At 35.4% G+C, this 20921-nt stretch overlaps 2 protein-coding genes across 4 annotated transcripts in view; both read right to left on the reverse strand.

Annotated features, from left to right (window-relative positions):
- Window positions 1-1059: 1059 nt before the first annotated feature.
- LOC106129285 (uncharacterized) lies at window positions 1060-7867 on the reverse strand. Of its 2 annotated transcripts, XM_013327800.2 has the most exons (6): window positions 7203-7867; window positions 6654-6755; window positions 3929-4033; window positions 3405-3502; window positions 2087-2146; window positions 1060-1136 (listed from the first exon to the last, which is right to left on the reverse strand). In XM_013327800.2, the coding sequence occupies exons 1-6, from the start codon at window positions 7619-7621 to the stop codon at window positions 1075-1077; spliced, it is 846 nt and encodes a 281-aa protein (XP_013183254.2). In that variant the 5' UTR covers window positions 7622-7867; the 3' UTR covers window positions 1060-1074. The 2 variants fall into 2 exon arrangements, with proteins under 2 accessions (XP_013183254.2, XP_013183255.2); XM_013327801.2 differs by lacking the exon at window positions 3929-4033.
- An 8596-nt stretch (window positions 7868-16463) lies between these two features.
- The window catches only part of LOC106129284 (toxin S6C6), an 87682-nt gene continuing 83224 nt past the window's right edge, over window positions 16464-20921 (reverse strand). Inside the window, exons 4-5 of one of the 2 annotated variants that reach the window (XM_060950990.1) lie at window positions 18535-18676; window positions 16464-18080 (exon numbers count right to left, since the gene is read on the reverse strand). In XM_060950990.1, coding sequence (XP_060806973.1) covers window positions 18567-18676 — 110 coding nt within the window. In that variant the 3' untranslated portion in view covers window positions 16464-18080; window positions 18535-18566. Of the gene's footprint in view, window positions 18107-18534; window positions 18677-20921 lie in introns of both variants that reach the window. The other variant, XM_060950991.1, reaches the window with a different exon arrangement.

Below are 20921 nucleotides of genomic sequence, written 5' to 3' on the forward strand. Positions count from 1 at the left end.
AAATCAATTTCAGTGATGCACGAAATTAAATGTTTAACTACTAAGACACTTACTCTCGTATACTCAAGAAACAGGAAAATAATAATTTCATTATTCAATTTCCATTTAAATAACAAAACTGAAAAGATAAACTAGGCAAAAGGAATAATCTCAAGTTCAATAATTTGTCTCATTATTGACCTTTGCCAAGTTGCATACATACATATAATCACGTCTATATCCCTTGCGGGGTGGACAGAGCCAACAGTCTTGAAAAGGCAGAAAGGCCACTTTCAGCTGTTCGGCTCAATGATCGAATTGAGATTTACCAAGTTGTGAAGCAAAAGAACTCTTCAACCTCGTCACACCTAAATTGAAACACATTGTTCTTGTTTCATGTATTACAAATTCAAATGGTTGACTGGTAGAGAATGCTTCTAGAATTAAGTCCGCCAATTGTGCTATATATTTGTATTTTGAGATATGATAGATAGATAAAAAGTTTTGTTCGTTATCACGTGCCTCATCACACACGGACAAGTGCCGTGTGGTTCCCGGCACAATAGGACCACTCTATTTCGTTCCCATGGATGTCGGAAAAGGCGACTAATGGATATGCTTATCAACTGGGGATTCTTTTAGGCGACGGGATAGCAACTACTCTTTTTGAATCTCAATTCTATCATTAAGCCAAACAGCTGATCGTGGTCTATCAGTCCTTTCAAGGCTATTGGCTCTGTCTACCCCGCAAGGGATAAAGACGTGATTATATATATGTATGTTTATTCCGATTTATGTGATGGAAACTATGAATATTTTTTAATATAGATAATGTGTATTCGTCCATGATTTAGATTTAAGAGATCTATATTTGTAAATTGACGTCAGATGAAAATGCTGCAGTGTAGTTTGTTCCGCCGCTTCTTCTAAACATGCGCTTTGTATTATAATAAAACAGTGAACGATGTTATTATTTCTTTATTTTTTAAAGTTCTTAAGCTAATATCGTGCGTTTCATTTAGAACTATTAACTAACAGAATTAGACGATCTTTTGTTGCGTAGAAATTTACGTGGAAGAAGTCGCTGGTAAGTAGTCACACAATAGCCGGCTCAGCCAAATCCTGATATAAGAAGTGAGCTGGTGCATAAGAATACCCTGAAAAAAAAATTGAATATCAATTCATGAAGCGAAGGAAATATGCAGAGATCGTGGCAAGTGGAAAGAGGTAGTCTCTGCCTACCCCTCCGGGAAAGAGGCGTGATTTTATGTTCATGTATCAATTCCCTGGTGCCGTGTGGTTCTCGCCACTTAAAAATAGGATCATTCTTAACAAATAAATAAATATATACGGGACAGATTACACAGATTGAGTTAGCCTCGAAGTAAGTTCGAAACTTGCGTTACGAGATACTAACTCAACAAGACTATATGTATTTTACAATAAATACTTATACAGATAAACATACAAGACCCAGGCCAATCAGAGAAAGTTCGTTTCTCATCATGCCCTGGCCGGGATTCGAACCCGGGACCTCTGGTGTCACAGATAAGCGCACTACCGCTGCGCCATGGAGCCGTAATTCTTCCCACAGATGTTTTATAAGGTGACTAAGGGATGCACGTATTTGTTTAGCGCTGGAAGTCATAGTATGTGCCATCAGTTGCTTCTCTCCTTGCAAATTGTAAAAGTCAATCACGGGAAAGGCCAATAAACTTGGAATTCGGTTTAAGGCGATAAGCTAGCTAGCTGTTACTATTTTAATCTTAATTCCACCTTTAAGGCATTCATGTCGTAAAGGCGACTAAGGGATAGGCTTACAAACTTGGGATTCCTTTTTTAGGCGATGTGTTAGCAACCTGTCACTATTTGAATCTCAATTCTATCATTAAGCTAAATAGCTGAACGTGGCAATTCAGTCTGTTCAAGACTGTTGGCTCTGTCTACCCCACAAGCGATATAGACGTGACCATATGTATGCATGTCCATCTTTAAGCCACACAGCTGAACGTGGCCTTTGTGAGAGTGATACCATATAGCTGAACTTTTTTAAGTCTGTGAGACTGTCGGCTCTGTCTACCCCGTAAGTATGTATTGCTATACTTACAATTGTAGTCGGAATATTTATCATGCTTGAAACATGGACCCATATGAATTATGTGCCAAACTGAAACACGAAATTGTGTTATATTAATGACATTAGGACCACTCCATATCATTCCGTGGATGTCGTCAAAGGCAACTGAGGGAGCAGACATTCTGGTATGATAGCGAAGAAAAAACTTAGTGTGTACCAACTGCTTCTCTTTCTTAGCAGATTTCAAAAGTCTATTAAAGGAAATAGAATAGAATAGAATAGATTTATTTTCAAAATTGGATACAAGGTATCACTTATTGACGTCACATAACTTTAATTGTTACTACTACCGCTTCCAAAGCGCATGTGTAGAAGAAGAAGAAGAAATGTTTATACACTTGTGATTCTTCTTTTAGGAGATGGTTTTAGTTAACTATTTCTTACTTTAGTCCCGGTTGCATCCTCACCTCTCTGGAGAGGAGCCTGGGGCATGCCTTTGACTATAGATCCTGGATTGGATGAGTCGGGTTTTAACATGAAGCGACTCCCATCTGACCTCCGCAACTTTTGCAGGTAAACCTAATTATTGGATACATGGTTACACATCCAGTTGCCTGAATGTGCAGGTTTCCTCACGATGTTTTCCCTCACCGTAAGAGCATCGGTTAGTATTCAAACTAATGTACATAACTTTGAAAATAGTCATTGGTACATGGCTGAGATGGGATTTGAACCTGTGCCTTTCTGCGCATCACACATTTTAACCGGGCACCTTACCGTATCGACCACCGGCGCTCTGATGGGCTTAGCAACCTGTCACTACTTTAATCTCAATTCTATCATGCTGAGCCTTTCAGTCTTTTTAAGATTCTTGGCTTTGTCTACCCCGTAAGCGATAAAGATGTGATTATATGTACGTAGTCGTGCCCGTAACTCCGCTCACGTAATACTAAAAATCACCCGATAATTCCCGTTCGCTAATAATTTCTTTAAAAAATTCCCCTATAACTTTTGTTAGTTGGAATCCTAATAAAAAGCTATAAATGAGTAATTATTTCTTCTTAATTACCAGTCGTGCCGTGTGGTTCCCGGCAACAATACAAAAAAGAATAGGACCACTCCATCTCTTTCCCATGGATGTCGTAAAAGGCGACTAAGGGATAGGCTTACAAACTAGGGATTCTTATTTAGGCGATGGGCCAGCAACCTGTCACTATTTGAATCTCAATTCTATCATTAAGCCAAATAGCTGAACATGGCCATTCAGTCTTTTCAAAGACTGTTGGCTCTGTCTACCCCGCAAGGGATATAGACGTGACCATACGTATGTATGTAGGTATTTAATTACCAGTCCATCTTTCCATGCAGTTAATATAGTCCATTTCACAGTAATTATTGAAACTCATGTAATTCCAGTATGGAGTTCTGGCGCATACTCGGCCAGTGCTGAAAACAATCATATGTAATTATGTGTAAATTTTAGTTTTTATCCTATCACTAAATTCGTACTTCACATAATCACGTCCACATCCCTTGCCGGGTAGACAGAGCAAACAGTCTTGAAAAGACTTATAATAATACATATCAGTCTTGAAAAGACTTATAATAAGACTTATAATAGTTTGTAAGCCTATCCCTTAGTCGCCTTTTACGACATCCATGGGAAAGAGATGAAATGGTCCTATTCTTTTTTGGTATTGGTTCCGGGAACCACACGGCACCAATACCAACATTTTCATTCCTCTTTTGATTATTTGAAACTCAATTAGGTCATACAGCTGAACGTGACCTTTGGGTCTTAGAAACTGTTGGCCCTGTCTACATCGCAAGGGATATAGACGTGATAATATGAAGAAGAAGAAGAATACATACACATATGCTTTCATACAATAATATATATTGTAGTCACAAGTGTCGTGCATAGAAATCCTTATTGGAGTAGTTCGCACCCATTTCGTGTGTGGTTTAGTCCTGAATCTGTTGAAATATATATTCTATATATCTTATACTAACACTAGCTGTGCCCGCGACTTCATCCGCGTAGAATAGTTATGTAGGATGAATAATTTCCCCCATTTTTTTCTCATTTTCCATTATTTCTTCGCTCCTTATAGTTGCAGCGTGATGTTATATAGCCTAAAGCCTTCCTCGATAAATGGTATATTCAACACAAAAATAATTTTTCATTTCGAACCAGTAGTTCCTGAGATAAGCCCGTTCAAACAAGCAAACAAAAAAACTCTTTAGATTTATAATATTAGTATAGACTAGCTGTGCCTGCGACTTCGTCCGCGTGGAATAGTTATTTTGGGCATCATTGAAGCCCTCAAGGATGCTCCTTCCACGATTTTTTTCACATTTTCCATTATTTCTTCGCTCCTAATAGTTTAATAGTTGCATCTAGACGTTATATAGCCTAAAGCCTTCCTCGATAAATGGTCTATTCAATACAAAAATAATCTTTCAAATCGAACCAGTAGTTCTTGAGCACTTTATTAGCACATTAAAAAAAACAAACAAACTCTTCAGTTTTATAATATTAGTATAGATAAATCTAAGTGCCTATTTAAACTAAAAAAAATATTCTAATAGAATTATAACCAAAAATATGTACCTACAACTTACAAAAGAAAAAGAAATGAAAATAAAGTTGAAACGCCTGTGCAATACTGTCTTGCCGTCGTCGGGTCTTCCCATACTCCCTTAGTAGAGTCTGAGTAGATTGGTGAAGGCTTTTGGCCCTCTTCAATGGCATCATCGCTGCCTACGACTGTAGGCAGGTCGATGGGGCGGCTGTGACGGCCTGGGTCTTCACGTCTTCATACACTGGGACTTCCCATCAGCGGCGGCGTCGTCACTGGTCGACGACGTCAGCCGCAAGGCAGCGAGGGGAGGGTTTCACCCGACGGCCCGGAGGGAGCGGAGTGGAGCGGCGCGATGCCGCGTAGGTGGCTGTGTGATGACGCGTCCGCCTTCTCGAATATCTAGGTTCTCCCACTTCAAGTCCCTGAGCATCGTCGAGTTCCTCACGTAGCGCGGGGCTCCGACGACTGCTCTGAGACTTTGGTTCTCTTGGGCTCTGAGTCTTCTCCTGTTGGTCTCAGAGCAGAATGCGTACCACGCCGAGGCCGCGAACGTGAGGCGGGATCTGACGTACGTTTGGTAGATCCCGAGCTTCGTCCTCAGGGGGAGGCTGGAAGAGAGAACTGCGTGAAGTCTCCCCCTGGCTGCCTTGGTCATGCCGCGTCGAGCGCGGCAACCGTTACGCAAAAATAATCCTTATAGCATGATTCAGTATTTCTTTTTTTATTGAATAAGTACTTATATATTTTTTTTAAGAATTATGAATGAGTGTGAGTGTTATTGGTATTATAAACATCAGAGTAAAGAAATATAATCAGAAATCTCCGAACTACTAAGCTATTAGGAATTACACGTGTTATTGTGAGTCAACCATAAAAGATAGACTTATGCTGTCTTGGGATATTTTTTTAATAATTTTATGTAGAATATTTCCGTTATACATGGTTTTGCTGTATCTTTAACCATTAAGGCTGCACACGCGACGGAAGCCTAAAAAATCAAGTAACTTCTCCCGTTTTCCCAACATTTCCTTTCACTGCTCTTCTCCTAGTGATTGTAGCGTAATGAAAAGTATACTATAACCTGCTCAGGAGTATGAAGAATAACTGTACCAAGTTTCATTAAAATCCGTCAAGTAGTTTTTGTTTCTATAAAGAACATACAGACAGACAGACAGACAGACAGACAGACAGACAGACAAAAATTTTACTGATTGCATTTTTGGCATCAGTATCGATCACTAATCACCCCCTGATAGTTATTTTGAAAATATATTCCATGTACAGAATTGACCTCTCTACAGATTTATTATAAGTATAGATTAACTACCTCCTGGCTTTAGTCCTGGTTGCATCCTCACCTCTCTGGAGATGAGTTCGGGATATGCCTTTGACCATGGATCCCGGATTGGGTGAATCAGGTTTTTACACGAAGCGTGTTCCATCTGACCTCCGCAACCTTTGTAAGTAAACCTAACCCGTATTGGGTACATGGTTACGCATCCAGTTACCTGAATGTGCAGATTCCCTCACGATGTTTTCTCTCACCGTAAGAGCATCGGTTGGTATTCAAACTAATGTACAAAACTTTGAAATTGGTCATTGGTAGGAACCACACGGCTATATGGCACATCCATGAGAAAGATACAGAGTGGCAAGATACACATGGCAATTAATTCCTATGACTGTTGGCTCTGTCTACCCCGCAGGGGATATAGACGTGATTATATGTATGGATGGATGTGTGTATGGATGTATGTATGTAAGGATGTATTTATGTACGGATGTATGTATGTACGGATGTATGTATGGATGTATGTACGGATGTGTGTACGGATGTATGTATGTATGGAAGTAAGGATGTATTTATGTACGGATGTATGTATGTACGGATGTATGTATGGATGTATGTTTGGATATATGTACGGATGTATGTACGGATGTATGTATGAATGTATGTATGTATGGATGTATGTATGGATGGTGGGAGAGAGAAGTATGATTGACTGACTAACCTGTGACGCTTGTTGCCGGTCTCGTTATTTGCGGTCGTAAACGCTCTTGGTTCTGTTTCCGGTCTGAACGCTCTACGCAGGACAAGAGGTTTCCTTGAGGGCCTGTGAAAAATATATCCGTACGGGGTGAACAGAGCTTTTTAGGCAAAGGAAGTGCCGTGTGGTACATACATACATACATAAAATCCCGGAGGGTTAGGCAGAGACTACATCTTTCCATTGTGGTCCTCGGAACTTATAGAAAAAGAGTACGACTACTCCATTTCTTTTCCATGGATGTCATAAAAGTCGATTAAGGGATAGGCTTATAGTGAGGTTCTTCTTTTAGGCGATGCGTTAACAACCTGTTACTATTTGAATCTCAATTATGTTATCATTAAGCCAAACCAAGTTCAAAGTTCCAAGTTTGTTAGCCTATCCCTAAGTCGCCTTTTACGACATCCATAGGAAAGAGATGGAGCGGTCCTATTTCTTTTTGTATTGGTGGCGGGAACCACACGGCACTTAAAAGCTGCAGTTAAAAGCTGACAAATAACATAAAATTCTTACTTGACACGCCTAAATCGCTTATAAAAGCCGGCTTTCGTATGTTTAACTCTTATCACGTTTGTTTTAACATCAAAATACATACTTTTTGTTGTATTTCTGTCATCATCGTGTCTTTTCTTCGCGTGATTTTTTAACGTACTCTTAATTCTGTTACGTTGATGGAATTTAACATCTTTGCCGTGGAATTTCATGTCAATTTCTCTCATTGACATTGTAACATGAAGTTTGAGCTTATTCTTAAAGCTTTCGATATTTCCTTTGAAATCATTTTCAGGGTGATTATTTCCAGTAATTTTAATTCTCCTACCATTATTGATTATGTAATAAACTGATTCTGCCTTAACTTGTATGATAGCTGAAATATAAGTAGATAAAAAATTATACATACAAATACACATACCATCACGCCTGTTTCTCATTGGGGTAGGCAGAGACTATGGATTTCCACTTGCTACGATCCTTACAGACCTCTCCCGCTTTCTACACACTCATTACTCTTTTCATGCATATTCGACGATTACGAGTACTCCTAAAAAATTATATAGATGAACTAATTAAAAACCATATTAGACCGATTTTGGTGAAATTGAACGCTAAATAGACCAGCCACCCGAGTATGGCACGAGCGAATTTATAATAATTATTTGCCTAATTTATTAGCCTTATACCAAACAGTTACAGAATATTGAATGGTGTAATAAAGTGCATAAGAAAAACATATTTAAAATGTATATTTTAAGTTTTTGTTACCTGGTCAAGAGTACCCGAAACAGAGGGAGTTATGAGAAAGATGTAGTCTCAGCCTACACGCGCCAGGCCGTTTTTATCGCGCGAAAAATCCCTGCTTCGCTTTTTATTGTAACGTGTAATTCTCAATTCTATCTTAAAGCCAAATAGATGAACGTGGCCTTTCAGTCTTTACAAGACTGTTAGCTCTGTCTACCCCGCAAGGGATATAGACGTGATTATAGGTATGTATGTATGTGTAACAGGACAGCGATAGTTATAGCGCGATTTAAACGGCGTGGCGAGTGCTACATGGGCTGGAATATATACATGCATAAAATTACTCCTCTTTTTGGAGGGGTAAGCAGAGACTACATCTTTCCACATTCATAACTCTGTAGCGGGAGCGATGATTCGGCTCGACCGCCACCAAAGGGAAGATCTTCCGCCAGGCTGGTGTGATGCCTGGGGAACCGCGCGACAGACGATATTGTGTCGGAGGTTGTATATAGCTAAAATCCGTGAAATCTTTGCTTGCGCGATTTAGGTTTTTCGCTGTTTTTGACTGATAGCGTCGCGTGATTCTATTTCTTTTTGTGCCTTGTGTCGTATAGATTTCCACTCATTATTCTGTAACTGTTTGGTATAATGCTAATAAATTAAGGCTAGTGGAAATAAGTAGGTACCTATGAGTCTCTGCCTACCCCACTGGGAAAAAAGCGTGATCATTTTATGTTTGTGAGGTGCAGTCACAGGCAATGGTTTTGGTAAAATAAATTAGGAGCCGAGTTTCAAACTATTACTTACGTACTAAAGTAATGATAAGGGAATACATTATTTAGTTATCTCGATATGTGTCTGAATATCATGTTTGTTAAAAAACTTTTCATTTAAGCCACAGCTAAGTATTCATAAATTAAATTAAAAAAAAAAACGATTATACAAGGTAACAATTCATTGGAAAATTTTATGCAAAATGGATGGAACGGCATAACATAAGGGCATGTTTGCACCAGCTTCAAAATAAATAATTTTTTTTGGATATTCAAGTTTACATATAGACACGTCTATATCCCTTGCGGTATAGACAGAGCCAACAGTCTTAAAAAGACTGATAGGCTAAGTTCAGCTTTTTGGCTTAATCATAGAATTGAGATTCAAATAGTGACAGGTTGCCTAAAAGAAGAATCAGGTTCAGAAAGAAAACCTCTGATTCTTGATTCAGAATCTGAATCAAGAATCAGAGGTTGCTAACCTGTCACTATTTGAATCTCAATTCTATCACTAAGCCAAACAGCTATCGTGGCCTATCAGTCTTATCAAGACTGGTGGCTCTGTCTACCCTAGGGATATAGACGTGATCATATGTATTTATGTATGTATATCCATATCTTACTCTATAGGATAGATTTCTTTACCATACACAATAAATATATGTAAGTGGGCATCTAGTATATTTGTGAGGCAGTCGAACAAACTAGATTTAACGCATCGGTTGTGTTATAATAACACCAAACAACAGCTGAACGTGGCCTATCAGTCTTTTCGGCTGTTGGCTCTGTCTACCCCGCAAGGGGTATATACGTGACTATATGTATGTATGTATGTACGTCCAATTATATATATTTACAGATTATTGGACGTATGTATGTAACTTACTGCACATATGTACCTAATTCAAATGCATTTCACGAGTATATAAGTAAATGAATGAGAAAATAATTTCATTACTTTTTTTACATGAGTTTATAAATAACTCTAAAACAACTCTGCAATAATAATTTATATTGTAGACCGCTTGTAAATTGAGTTACGCTTGTTTTGGTCCCCGGGGCTCCATAAATTGGCAGTGTGTCCATAAAATATGGCATGCGTGTCTCTGTCCTATCTAGAATTCTGCTCACACATGTCACGTCTTTCTTCTTTACGGGAAGACAATGCCAAAAGTTACATAGCTAAAAAGCCACCTTCAAATGGAAATGGTCGTATTTCATTTAATCGATATCAATGAGCCTCTGTGGCGCAGCGGTAGTGCATCTGTCTCAGTAGATCCCGCGTTCGAATCCCGGCCAGGGCATGAGAAATGAACTACGGGGAATGACGGGGTGGTTAGAGTACAGCAGAAAGCATTCTACAACAAATTTGCCAAACGTTCGTTGTAAGTGTGAACACTTCTTTACGTTTTCTTTCAATGAAGTCAAATAAGCAGAAAAATTAAAACGATCATAATGCGATGTGAGTAAATTTTATTACAATACTAGCTGTGCCCGCGACTTCGTCCGCGTAAAATAGTTATTTTGGGCATCATTGAAGACCTCAAGGATGAGTAGTTTTAACATTATTTAAACATTTTCCATTATTTCTTCGCTCCTAATAGCTGCAGCGTGATATTATATAGCCTTCCTCGATAAAATCTATTCAACACAAAAAGAATTTTTCAATTAGAACCAATTTTTCAATTATAATTAGTTCCTGAGATTAGCGCGTTCAAACAAACAAAAAAACTGTTCAGCTTTATAATACTCGTATTAGTATAGATGTGGACAACCTTTAAATTAAACATAAAAAAAATCTTCTAAAAACAATAAGTGACTAAGTAATCTATCAAGTCTTGTGACTATTACTTCTGTCTTCAAGGTAAGAGAAAAACCTTATACTTATTGTATGTGTGTGTGGTTCCACGTTACCCTGATCCTGGCTTCAAGTTAATTTATTATTTTTCTTCAACTACCTCTTCTTCTTCAACTACCTCCTCTTCTTCAAAATTTTCATAGCAGACATTGTTAACTCCGGCTAAAGAATCAGATCGTTTTGTGAACTCACGCGCAAGTGACGACAAAGCGTTCTGATTCTAAAGACGGAGAGAACTTCTTAGTATCTTCTTACTTCATCATCATCTGTGGCGTCATCATCATTAGTCCCGGTTTCGTTCTCCGCCTGTCTGGAGAAGAGCTTGGAATCTGTCTATGATCCTGGAATTGGGTAAGTCAGGTTTTTACATAAATGGACTCTCGTCTGTCCTTTAAAGACTTATAGCCGAATTGAAGTAATATTGGATCTTGTATTCAGGTTTCCTTGCGATATTTTTTTCCTTCGTCTTCTGCTTAGATTTAAGAGATCCATATTTGTCAATTGACGTCCGGTGAAAATGCTGCAGTGTTGTTTGTTCCGCCGCTTCTTCTACACATCCGCTTTGGAAGCGGTAGTAGTTACAATTAAAGTGATGCGACGTCAATAAGTGATACCTTGTATCAAATTTTGAAAATAAATCTATTTTATTTTATTTTTCAGTATCAATTTTTGTGACTTCTTCATGTCACTAAATGTGTTCCTTTTTTATTTTATTTTTATGTGCTTTCGCGCTGGTATAATGGCGAAAAAACAAAGTATGTGCCATTTGTCAAGTTAATCACTGGAAAGGCCTTTTTTACTTGACATTTTACAGCTGTTTGGCTTAATGATAAAATTGAGATTCAAATAGTGACGGGTTGCTAGCCTTTCGCCTAAAAGAAGAATCCCAAGTTTAAAAGCCTTTCCCTGAGTCGCCTTTTACGATATCCACGGGATATTGATTCCGGGGACCACACGGCACTTTGATAAATTATTAAAATTAAAATAATTTCCTTTTGAAGGAAGAGGAAAAAACAAATGAACTTGTATTAATTCGCAATTTTTTTTTACCGTTTTGTCATCAGAAATATTAGTTGGCACATTCTTAGATCGAAACTTGGTGAAATAATAGCTAGTAAACCAACAAACGAACCGTTGTCAAAACAAAATCGTTACCGAACTAATAGAAAATGCAAAACGATCGAAGTTCAGTTTCGTTACGACTCAACTTTTAGAAACAACTTTTTGAAAGTTGCTAGATTCAAATAAATGAAAATAAAACTTCTTTTTCCTTCTGGTTTTAGTCCCGGTTGCATCCTCACCACTCTGGAAAGGAGCCCGGGGTGTGCTTTTAACCATGGATCCTGGATTGGGTGAGTCAGGTTTGTAAAAAAGCGATTCCAGTCTGATCTCCGTAACCTTTTCAGGTAAACCTAACCCGTATTGTATCATATGGTAACAAATCCAGTTGTCTAAATACGCAGGTTACCTCTTGATGGTTTTCCTCACTGTAAGAGCATTGGTTGGTAATCAAACTAATGTACTTACATAACTTCGAAAATAGTCATTGGTAGATGGCCGAAGGAACAATGTATTCTGTCGTCCACATTTCTATTCTAAGTTTGGATTGTTGTGAAGTTGACGTGGTTGAAGAAAATGCTGCAGTGCAGTTTGTTACCGCTTCTTCTGCACTGACGCCATGGAAGCGGCAGTAACTTTCAAGTAATTTATTTGACGTCAACCAATGTTGTGAAACCAAAAGATTTGACAATGATTAAGCGATATGAAGTATCCCATAATAATGAATAGTAAATTTGAATTCGAACTTGTGCCCTTTTTGCGCACACGCATTACAACCTTACCGATTCGACCACCGACGCCCTTCAAAATAAAACAAAACAAGTAATTATGATAAATTGGTCTTTATTTAACTAGGAACAGATCGGTTTTTTTTATACAGCATAAAATGGGTATAATTTCTGAAGATATTTATTAAGACAATGCATGGAACAATACTCTAAAGTATTCAAGCACATTACAGTCGGATAATAATTATTTAAAACTTAATCTTTAAAAACGATTTACTCAAATTATGACCAGAGTGTGAATGAAATCAAGTTACATGAATGAATCAAGTTACATTGATTAAATATTTATATAAAATAAACAAGAGAAACTATTAAAACTCTATTATCATTTTTTACTAGGAAAAAATCTATTAATAAAATAATAATATATGTATGTATTATCTAATTATTATTTTGAAAAGATTATAATATTAAATAAAATTGTGTTAAAATTATTTAAAAAGGAAAAATAAATAAAACATATTCATTATTAAAATTTCAAAATGTTGCACTCATTGCCTTAATCAATTATTATTGAACTTAAACTATTTTCCACGTAACAATGCATTCGTATATTTTTAGATAAAGGAAACGTGATATTTTAAAACTACAGTTAAACGGTTGATTTGTGGAAATGCAAGTACAAATATTCGTAGGAATTTCATTAAAACTAGATCATATTATTGACACCACATCTTCAGTGTAATATTTTCGTGATGATGACGTAATATTAGCAACACAAACGTTCATTCGATATTTAATTATTATTGAATTAAAAAAATAAAAGCACAGAAATGTAATTTAATTAATATTTTTATCCCAAAAGTTGCCTTTATTGAAATCATTCCTCCGTAGGATATATTATTTTTGTAATACATATCTACTATATCAAGAAAAAAAGTGTTTTTAATATTGAATATTATGTATTATGTTGATTTTCGGGTTTTTCTTCTGTTATTATTACTTTGATTTCTATACTAATATTATAATCTAATTATTATAGTATAATTATTTTATAAATTTATTGTAATTTAGAATATTTCAGCATTTAATGTTCGTACGTGATAAATTATTATAAAGCGTTATTTTGAGTAGTGACGTGCTTAATTATGTTTCAGAAAAATATGTTACTTGTAAGATTTATATATATGTGCTCACTCAGAAAGATTTATAGCAAACACATATTTTTTTCGGTTTTTTTAATAGGCATTTTCATCTTACAAACATCAATATCTTCTTGACACTTCTTGACATTTTACATCCTCTTTTTTCTAAAATAAAAGTTGCCAGTGCTAACAATAACTAAAAATAACAAAAACGACAGAAATAAAAAACATTCACAACCGACATATACATATAATTTAATATCGTTATAACACACAGCTATAATGAAATATCGTTAAGTTAAAAATCTTCCTCGTCTTTGTCCCAAAATTATGTCATCTCCGCAAGCGTCTTTAACTTTTGTTTATTAATTTATCGTATGTTCCTAACTTTTTGACGAGCTTTCTGACTTACCTTTTACCAACAAACAACTTTTAAAGCTCAAAGTTTCAACATAAATAATACAACTACCATTCTTGAATTTCTACTTAACATTGTAAAAGTAATAATTAATATTAATAATTAAACTTTTTATAATTATTATAACTATAAATTTTTTTTATAATAATTATTAAAAGTCAAATCATGAATTTAATAAATAAATCCCGCTAAATGTGATCCTCGAATCTTGTAACACTGTATATCCAAACTAGCGCACTCTTTTTGACATTTTACAAAAAAAAATGTTATTTTAATATAACATGGAGATACATAAACATGTCCGCCAAGGAGAACGAGCAACAAATCTTAGTGAACGCGTACGAGACGAAGAAATAATTCAGACGAATCGCAGGCTTAGAAAATAAGCGCTTAATATATTCCCCATCGCTTACAAGGCTCTTTTTCTCAAGGGGATTTCGTACGGGACTTGTTTAAGTAGTACACTCGTGTGCATAATTTGTACACACTTTTTTTAACCACTGCAATATATTTTATTTATTCATCGTGATTTTTTTTATTAAGTTGATCGAAATGTGAGTACTAGTGAATATTGGATTTTTTTATGTAACACATTTTTCTGAAACTGCCTGGATCTATATATCTATAACTTATTAATTATTTGGTGACAATGTAATGAACAATCGAGGAGTTTTTTTTTTAATAAATAACATTTTCTGAGATAACATTTTTATCATACAAATTAACTAAACAATTTTATATAATGATAAAAAAAAATATTTTAAAGTTCTCCAAACTGTAAATACATTCTACTTAAAAATAAACTATATAAAACAAAATTTAATTAGGTACTATGTTTTTGTGTCGATGAGATGAATCGATAAAGTCTATCTAAAATTCTTACACTAGACTATTTCATAGAATCAACAGTGACTTTTAATAAAGCGTAAATTGTGAATGATATCATTAATTCTATTTACATAATAAGTATATTAGCTAGACAAATTGTAGTTTTAGACCAAATTTTTGAGTCAAATATTTTGACTATCAAAAAATTTACTGTCAACTATCATTACTCCTGTGGTTTAGTATATTTTCTTTGGTATAATTATGCATTTTATTATTAGTGATTTTGAAACTGTCAAAAAGTCCACTGAATTTTATATATTGTTACATATGGCTCAAGCTGTATTATTTAACAAGCAGGGCACAATGGCGAACTGGCATTTCGATCTTAAGAACAAAAAATCATTTTACGCCAATGCAATTATAGGAAGATTGGGAATATATACTGTAGAAGACAGAAGAAGAACAGAGAGAAGAAAAATAATCTAATGAAAAACACTATATTTCTGGAAATCAAATACAAAAATATTTCACAATGAAAATCTGATGTTTTTTGCTCACCAGAACAAGTCATGCAACCGTTGTTTTAGCATACGTATGCATATGTATGCCAGCCGGTTCTGCCTGTTAACATGTATTTACAATAAATAATCAAAAATGTTGCATACACTATAAAAGAAACTATAATATGTTCATGTTGACCAAAGCCTTACATTGACATACATATGGCGACCCAAATGACTAACTAGAACTAAAAGCTGCAATGGAACTTGGTCTTCGATTAGGAGTTAGCCATTAAGCTCAGCTTAAGCTCTGCAGCAACCAAGTTGTGTTTTCAGATTCATAATAATGTCTAGAGCTAAGCTGCTAAAGTTCTGACTTAATCTCCTTAGTCAAACAAAATGCGGTAACATTATATTTTTCAAAGCCCGTACTCTAATTTTAAAAATAAAAAGCAAATAGACAAAAGAAATAACATATTGGAAGTGTCTAGTCCGCCACCAGCGGCCATTTAACAAATCGAATTACTAAGCCGCTAGTGGTAAAATAAGAAATTAAATAATTCTGCCACAAGTATTGTGGTATTCAAATTTGTTCCTTTAGTCAAACTAATAAAGTCTAATTTTAAAATACACTAGGGCAGCGTAGTGAAGTTGTTCCTATTGCGGCAGACTAATATAAAATGCTATTCCGCCACAAGTTATTAGTTATTGGAATATGTTCTTTATAACTTGTATATTAAGCATATATTTCATTATGTTAAAGTATCGTACCGAAGTTAGCAATGTGACAAAAACAAAAACATAACCCTTTCGTGTTTTGTTTTTGTAGTTTATGAGGAAGTTTTAAACTTTTTTCATTGTTTGTATTACTGTAAATTATAATTAACGATAAAACCCAGAAAAAGCACTTAGAGTGCTTTTTCTGTGTACCGCAAAAATACAAAACAGCTATGTTAAAATAATAAAGGCCATAAAACAATAACAGTACTTAATCAAAAGGAAGAGACCAAAAAAATACAACATTTAGAAATAAACGACGAAGAAATAGAAAATGATGACAGAAATAAAGATGAAAATACGTTTAAAAGAACAAGTAACATAGAAATTAACAATAACACTACAGAGGTTTTAGAAACAGAGCAAATTGGATTTGCTAAAAATATAGTAATAATACATAATGAACAAAAAGAAAGCAATAAAATAAACTTATACATATTGAACCAGAAACAGAAAAGGAAGACACAAAATACTATGAAAATGTAACGATAAAAACAAATAAGGCACATACATATAATCGACCATACTGCAGAAGATTTAGAGATAGTAAATAAAGAATATGCAGAGAGACAACTTATAATACATAATAAACAGGATGAGAATGAAATAAATCTACATATAGAGAAACCTGTTGAACAGAAACAAAATCTAGAAAAGGCTGAGAAACATGTAAAAACTGAAGATAGAAATGACAAAAATATGCCTGACAAAAGTATGCACAGACCTGTAATGCTCTTGTTAATCAAACAATAAGATTACCAGCTGTCCGAAAACGCAGAGGTCGACCCAAAGGACATGATCTAACAGTAGTAGGAGTTAAGAAAAAAAAAGAACAATATCTAAATAAACGTTGTTATGTACTCGTACATGAAAAATAAATATATTTCTTAGAAATTGTGTATCATTTACTACTTTTTGATAAGTATATCAATTGCCGCAAAAAGCTTGCCTCGGCTTTGGTGGCTGTTTATTTTTGGTAGGTATGCTGCCTCTAACTAGCGGTAGAATATTTTGTTGGTTTGACTTGCCACTTGTGGCAGAATAGCCTTATTTGTTATTGTGCCTATAGCGGCAGAATAATATAATTTTTTATCTAACCACGAGTGGCAGTATATTTATTTTTATTAAATGACCACTGGTGGCAGACTAGACACTTCCTAACATATTTTCCTTTTAAATTTTAATGCGGCGAAAACTTCATCAGATTTTAAGACAGTTTTTTTTAATTTTCGTTAAATAATATAAAGCATTTTTGAACCACAATTTGTTTATGGAAGCAAATTCAGTGCACTAAGTGGTAAAGATAATCACATTATATAGAAAAAATTAAATAAATTTTCAGTAGAACGGCACTGCGGTATTTATTTTAGTGTTATTAATTATTTTCATCAACTTAAAAATATGTTACCAAATAGCCGAACGTGGCCATTCAGTCTTTTCAAGACTGTTGGCTCTGTCTACCTCGCAAGGGATATAGACGTAACCATATGTATGTATGTATGTAAAAATATGTTTAGTATAAACACCTAATAACGCAGTGCGATTTTACCGCACATGATTAATTTAAAAAATAAAAATAAAGACAATGGAATTAATTTAAAATATAGTAAGTACAATGTAGTATAGAAATCTGATCCCTATGTATATCGACTATCGATTTAAGGAGGTCACATTTAAATATTGCTCACTGTACACAAAATTATGAAAAAGATTTTTATTTGCTTTAAAATTGCATGTTTTTAAATAAAAATAGTTGTATAGGATCGGCACGCATAAATATTAAGCATAAAAGTAAAAATGCAATGAAATTATAATAAATTTGAAAACAATAGATACACTTTGTTTTCATTTTAGACTAGATATGTGCGCCAACCTTAGAAAGTTAAATTTATAAAGATTTTAAACACCAGACTAAAAATTCAAGAAATTAACAATTGTCTACAGAATAAAAGATGGATCATACATCTTTTAGATAATAAATAAAAAAAAAATTAAGATTAAAAACTAATGATGCTGAACTGAACCTCCAGATGCCTTAACCGAAATCCACTTGCATAAGGCATTATCTGTGAAAATTAAACTTGCATAAAATCTGAAATTGAAATAAGTATGTAATGTATCTAATAGTAATTTTATTTTTATCCTTGTTTAATAGCAAGCCGAGCCGTGTGGTTCCCGGCACCAATACAAAAAAGAATGGTACCACTCCATCTCTTTCCCATGGATGTCGTAAAAAGCGACTAAGGGATAGGCTTACAAACTTGGGATTCTTTTTAAGGCGATGGGCTAGCAACCTGTCACTATTTGAATAACAATTCTATCATTAAGCCAAATAGCTGAGCGTGGCCATTCGGTCTTTTAGAGACTGTTGGCTCTGTCTACCCCGCAAGAAATATAGAGTGACCATATGTATGTTAATAGCAAATACGTGCTTATTTTTAGGTTTGTGTTCTGCTTTAGAAAAGGTCTAATTTTAATTTCTATATTCAAAGTAATTAATTTAATTTTCGACATTTTTACCTGCATAAACAAAGGTGTGTTCACACGAGCGGTCAGCGCGCGAGCAGCGCTAACGTCGCAATGAGCACCGCCGCCGGAGTCCGTGTGAACGCGGCGTTACATTCGTCCGTATTACAACAGAATGTGCGCGCGCCCCACCATTCTAGAATAATAATTAAAATAATTATTTTATTTTATGTTGACAATTATTAAGTGGAGAGTGTGGAGGGAAAGGTCGGAGTGGGAAGACCTAGACGAACGTATCTTGATAAAATTAAGGACGTCCTGGTAAAGGGTCAGGTCAAAAGTACCCGAAACCGCCGAGCTTGCATGAAGAGAGGTATGAATGTGGATGAAGCGAAGGAAGTATGCAGAGATCGTGGCAAGTGGAAAGAGGTAGTCTCTGCCTACCCCTCCGGGAAAGAGGCGTGATTTTATGTATGTAATTATTAAATATTTTATATAATGTTGAGAGATTAAAGAAGTATTCAGAAGTGGACAAAGCATTAAATTATATCAAAAATTATTGTAGTAGTAATAAAACTATTTTTAGTACGTACATACATTGAATCACGTCCATATCTGTTGCGGGGTTGACAGAGCCAACAGTCTTGAAAAGACGGAAAGGCCAACAGCTTAAACTTAAGCCAAACAGCTGAACGTGACCGTTCCGCTGTTTGACTTTATGATAGAATTGAGATTCAAATAGTGACAGGTTGCTAGCCCATCGCCTAAAAGAGGAATCCCAAGTTTATAAGTCTATCCCTAAGTTGTCTTTTTCGACATCCATAGGAACGAGATGGAGTGGCCCTATTCTTTTTAAAATCTTTTATTTAGTTTGATTCTTATAGGTGTCGGGAACCATACGGCACATTTTATCTAATGTCTTTGCAAAGGGCCAGGTCAGGATTACTTTAAATCCATGGGCAATGAATGTGGATGCAGCGAAAGAATATTTAGGTAAGTGGAAATTAATCTGCCTTCCGAAAAGAGGTGTGTTTTATTTAAGTAAGAATTTGTTGAAAGTTGAATCGAGCGCATCAACTACATTCTGAAAAGGCGTCATTTGTTTCAAGTTGAAAAATACGTTCAATTTTATAAACAGACAGCCACTTTGTACGTCTAGAATCTGATGGATCTGTGGAGCAGCATCTGTGTCGAGGTACGTACCGTAAGGGCACTCACATAAATCGGAATTATTCAGATATTCAGATCTGAATTCAGACATTCAGGTGTCTGAATTCAGATCTGAACGTAGCATTTGTTACATACCTACATACATATACACACATAAAATTTACACACAGTGCCGTGTGGTTCCCGGCACCAATACAGAAAAGAATAGGACCACTCCATCTCTTTCCCATGGATGTCGTAAAAGGCGACTAAGGGATAGGCTTACAAACTTGGGATCCCTTTTTAGGCGACTGGCTAGCAACCTGTCACTATTTGAATCTTAATTCTATCATTAAGCCAAATAGCTGAACGTGGCCTTTCAGTCTTTTCAAGACTGTTGGCTCTGTCTACCCCGTAAGGGATATAGACGTGATGATATGTATGTATGTAAAATTTACACAGACTACATCTTTCCACTTGTCACGATCCCTGCATACTTCTTTCGCTTTATATTATACAAATTTGTTACCATCTCTATATGTTCAAGTCAATTTCTTCTATATTTTAAAAGACGACATTGTGAATGTCTGATTGTATCATCTATACTAATATTATAAAGCTGAAGAGTTTGTTTGTTTGAATACGCTAATCTTAGGAACTACTTGTTCGAATTGAAAAATTCTTTTTGTGTTGAATAGACCATTTATCGAGGACGGCTTTAGGCTATATAACATCACGCTGCAACTATAAGCAACAAAAAAATAATGGAAAATGTGAAAAAAAACACGGGGATATTTATTCATCCTTGAGGGCTTCAATGTTGCTCAAAATATCTATTCCACGCGGATGAAGTCGCGGGCACAGCTAGTAATTTTTATATATAGCCCAAATTGCTGGATCTAGAAATGTGTTATTTGCCATAATTCCATTTAACTTCCCAATGTAACGGAAAAACAAAATGGAGTCCAGTTTACTAGCCGTAAAATGCTGAGCACTACATTAATCGTGTCTACAAGGACATCATCCATTGAATAAAAAATGCGTGAAGCGCATAAAAAGGCACAGGTTTAAAATCCACCTCAGCTAATTTTATGTACCAACGAATTTAATTTAAGTGATGCACATAGAAAAGTGGAAAGAGGTAGTCTCTGCCTACCCCTCCGGGAAAGAGGCGTGATTTTATGTATGTATGTATGTAATTGTGTAACCATGATCCAATATGAGTTACGTTTACCTGCAAAGCTTGCGGAGTTCAGATGGGAGTCGCTTCGTGTAGAAACCTGACTCACCCA

This window comes from Amyelois transitella, chromosome 23 (assembly GCF_032362555.1).
Source record: "Amyelois transitella isolate CPQ chromosome 23, ilAmyTran1.1, whole genome shotgun sequence".
NCBI classification, from domain to species: Eukaryota; Metazoa; Arthropoda; class Insecta; order Lepidoptera; family Pyralidae; genus Amyelois; species Amyelois transitella.

Coding starts and splice junctions, on each gene's coding strand:
- LOC106129285 (XM_013327800.2), bottom strand. CDS start 7,621: ATGAGAAACAGGCGTGATGGTATGTGTATTTGTATGTATAATTTTTTA. Junction 2,147..3,404: donor CTGCATGGAAAGATGGACTG/GTAATTAAATAC, acceptor TTCGTGTTTCAG/TTTGGCACATAATTCATATG. Junction 1,137..2,086: donor TAAATATTCCGACTACAATT/GTAAGTATAGCA, acceptor TTTTTTTTTCAG/GGTATTCTTATGCACCAGCT.